We start from the raw sequence: 856 nt of genomic DNA, 5'->3' as shown, positions 1-856 counted from the left end.
GAGAGAGAGAGAGAGAGAGAGAGAGAGAGAGAGAGAGAGAGAGAGAGAGAGAAAGCCATCTTGTCTGCCCCTCTGCTGGGGGCTTGCTACTATTTTTTTTTTTGCGGAACTGGGGATTGAACTCAGGCCCTTGCGCTTGCCAGGGAAGCTCTTATTCCAATGAGCCATCTCTGCAGCCCCCATGGCTTTCTACTGTTAAGATAGTTTGGGGATTCTGTCTTCATGGCCTATAGCATAAATGTGCTGCTGCCTCTTGCCAAACCTCCCTGAATGTACCTGTCCATTTGTTCTATTTGTTTCTTTAGGATGATTGAGATAGCGAAAGCCATGAGGTTGAAGATCTCTAAAAGAAAGGTGTCACTGGCACCTGGCTGGGAAGAGGATCACAGGCTGGGCACTCTGTCTGTTCCACTGCCGCCAGCTCAGAACTCAAACCAGCAGTCAAAACGGAAGAAGATGTAACTAGATAAGTGCTTTCCAGGCAGGCATTTTGACCCCATCATAGCCACTGCTTGAAAAGAAAGTGAAAGGAGCCTCAGCAGGGGAGAAAGTAGTACCTCTAGAGATGGCCTGAACGTGCACCAGTCCACCTGGAAAGCCCACCAATGCTCAGACCAAAGCAAGACTACTTTCTTTAAAATATAGAACTTTATTTAGTTATTGGTTCACAGAAAAGTTTTTTCTTACAAAATAACAAAGGCAGCATTTTGTACAGCAACTCACATGGAGGCCACAAAACAGAAGTGTGCAAATGTCAATGCTGGGGATGGGAGGGACCAACACTTGTGTCTAAGGTTCTCAGGGAGAAGCCAGAGCTCCTCACTACTTTTTCCCTCCCTTACACCCACCCAGCGGA

General features: G+C 47.1%; 1 protein-coding gene across 1 annotated transcript in view; it reads left to right on the top strand.

Annotated features, from left to right (window-relative positions):
• Positions 1-511, top strand: part of Polr1e (RNA polymerase I subunit E) — a 14,518-nt gene extending 14,007 nt beyond the window's left edge. Inside the window, exon 12 of the mRNA XM_004631833.2 lies at positions 306-511. Coding sequence (XP_004631890.1) covers positions 306-462 — 157 coding nt within the window. The 3' untranslated portion in view covers positions 463-511. The remainder of the gene's footprint in view (positions 1-305) is intronic.
• The last annotated feature ends 345 nt before the right edge of the window (positions 512-856 follow it).

Source organism: Octodon degus, unplaced genomic scaffold, assembly GCF_000260255.1.
Source record: "Octodon degus isolate 3935 unplaced genomic scaffold, OctDeg1.0 scaffold00045, whole genome shotgun sequence".
Classification (NCBI taxonomy): domain Eukaryota; kingdom Metazoa; phylum Chordata; class Mammalia; order Rodentia; family Octodontidae; genus Octodon; species Octodon degus.
This window is presented reverse-complemented; position numbering and strand designations above follow the sequence as displayed.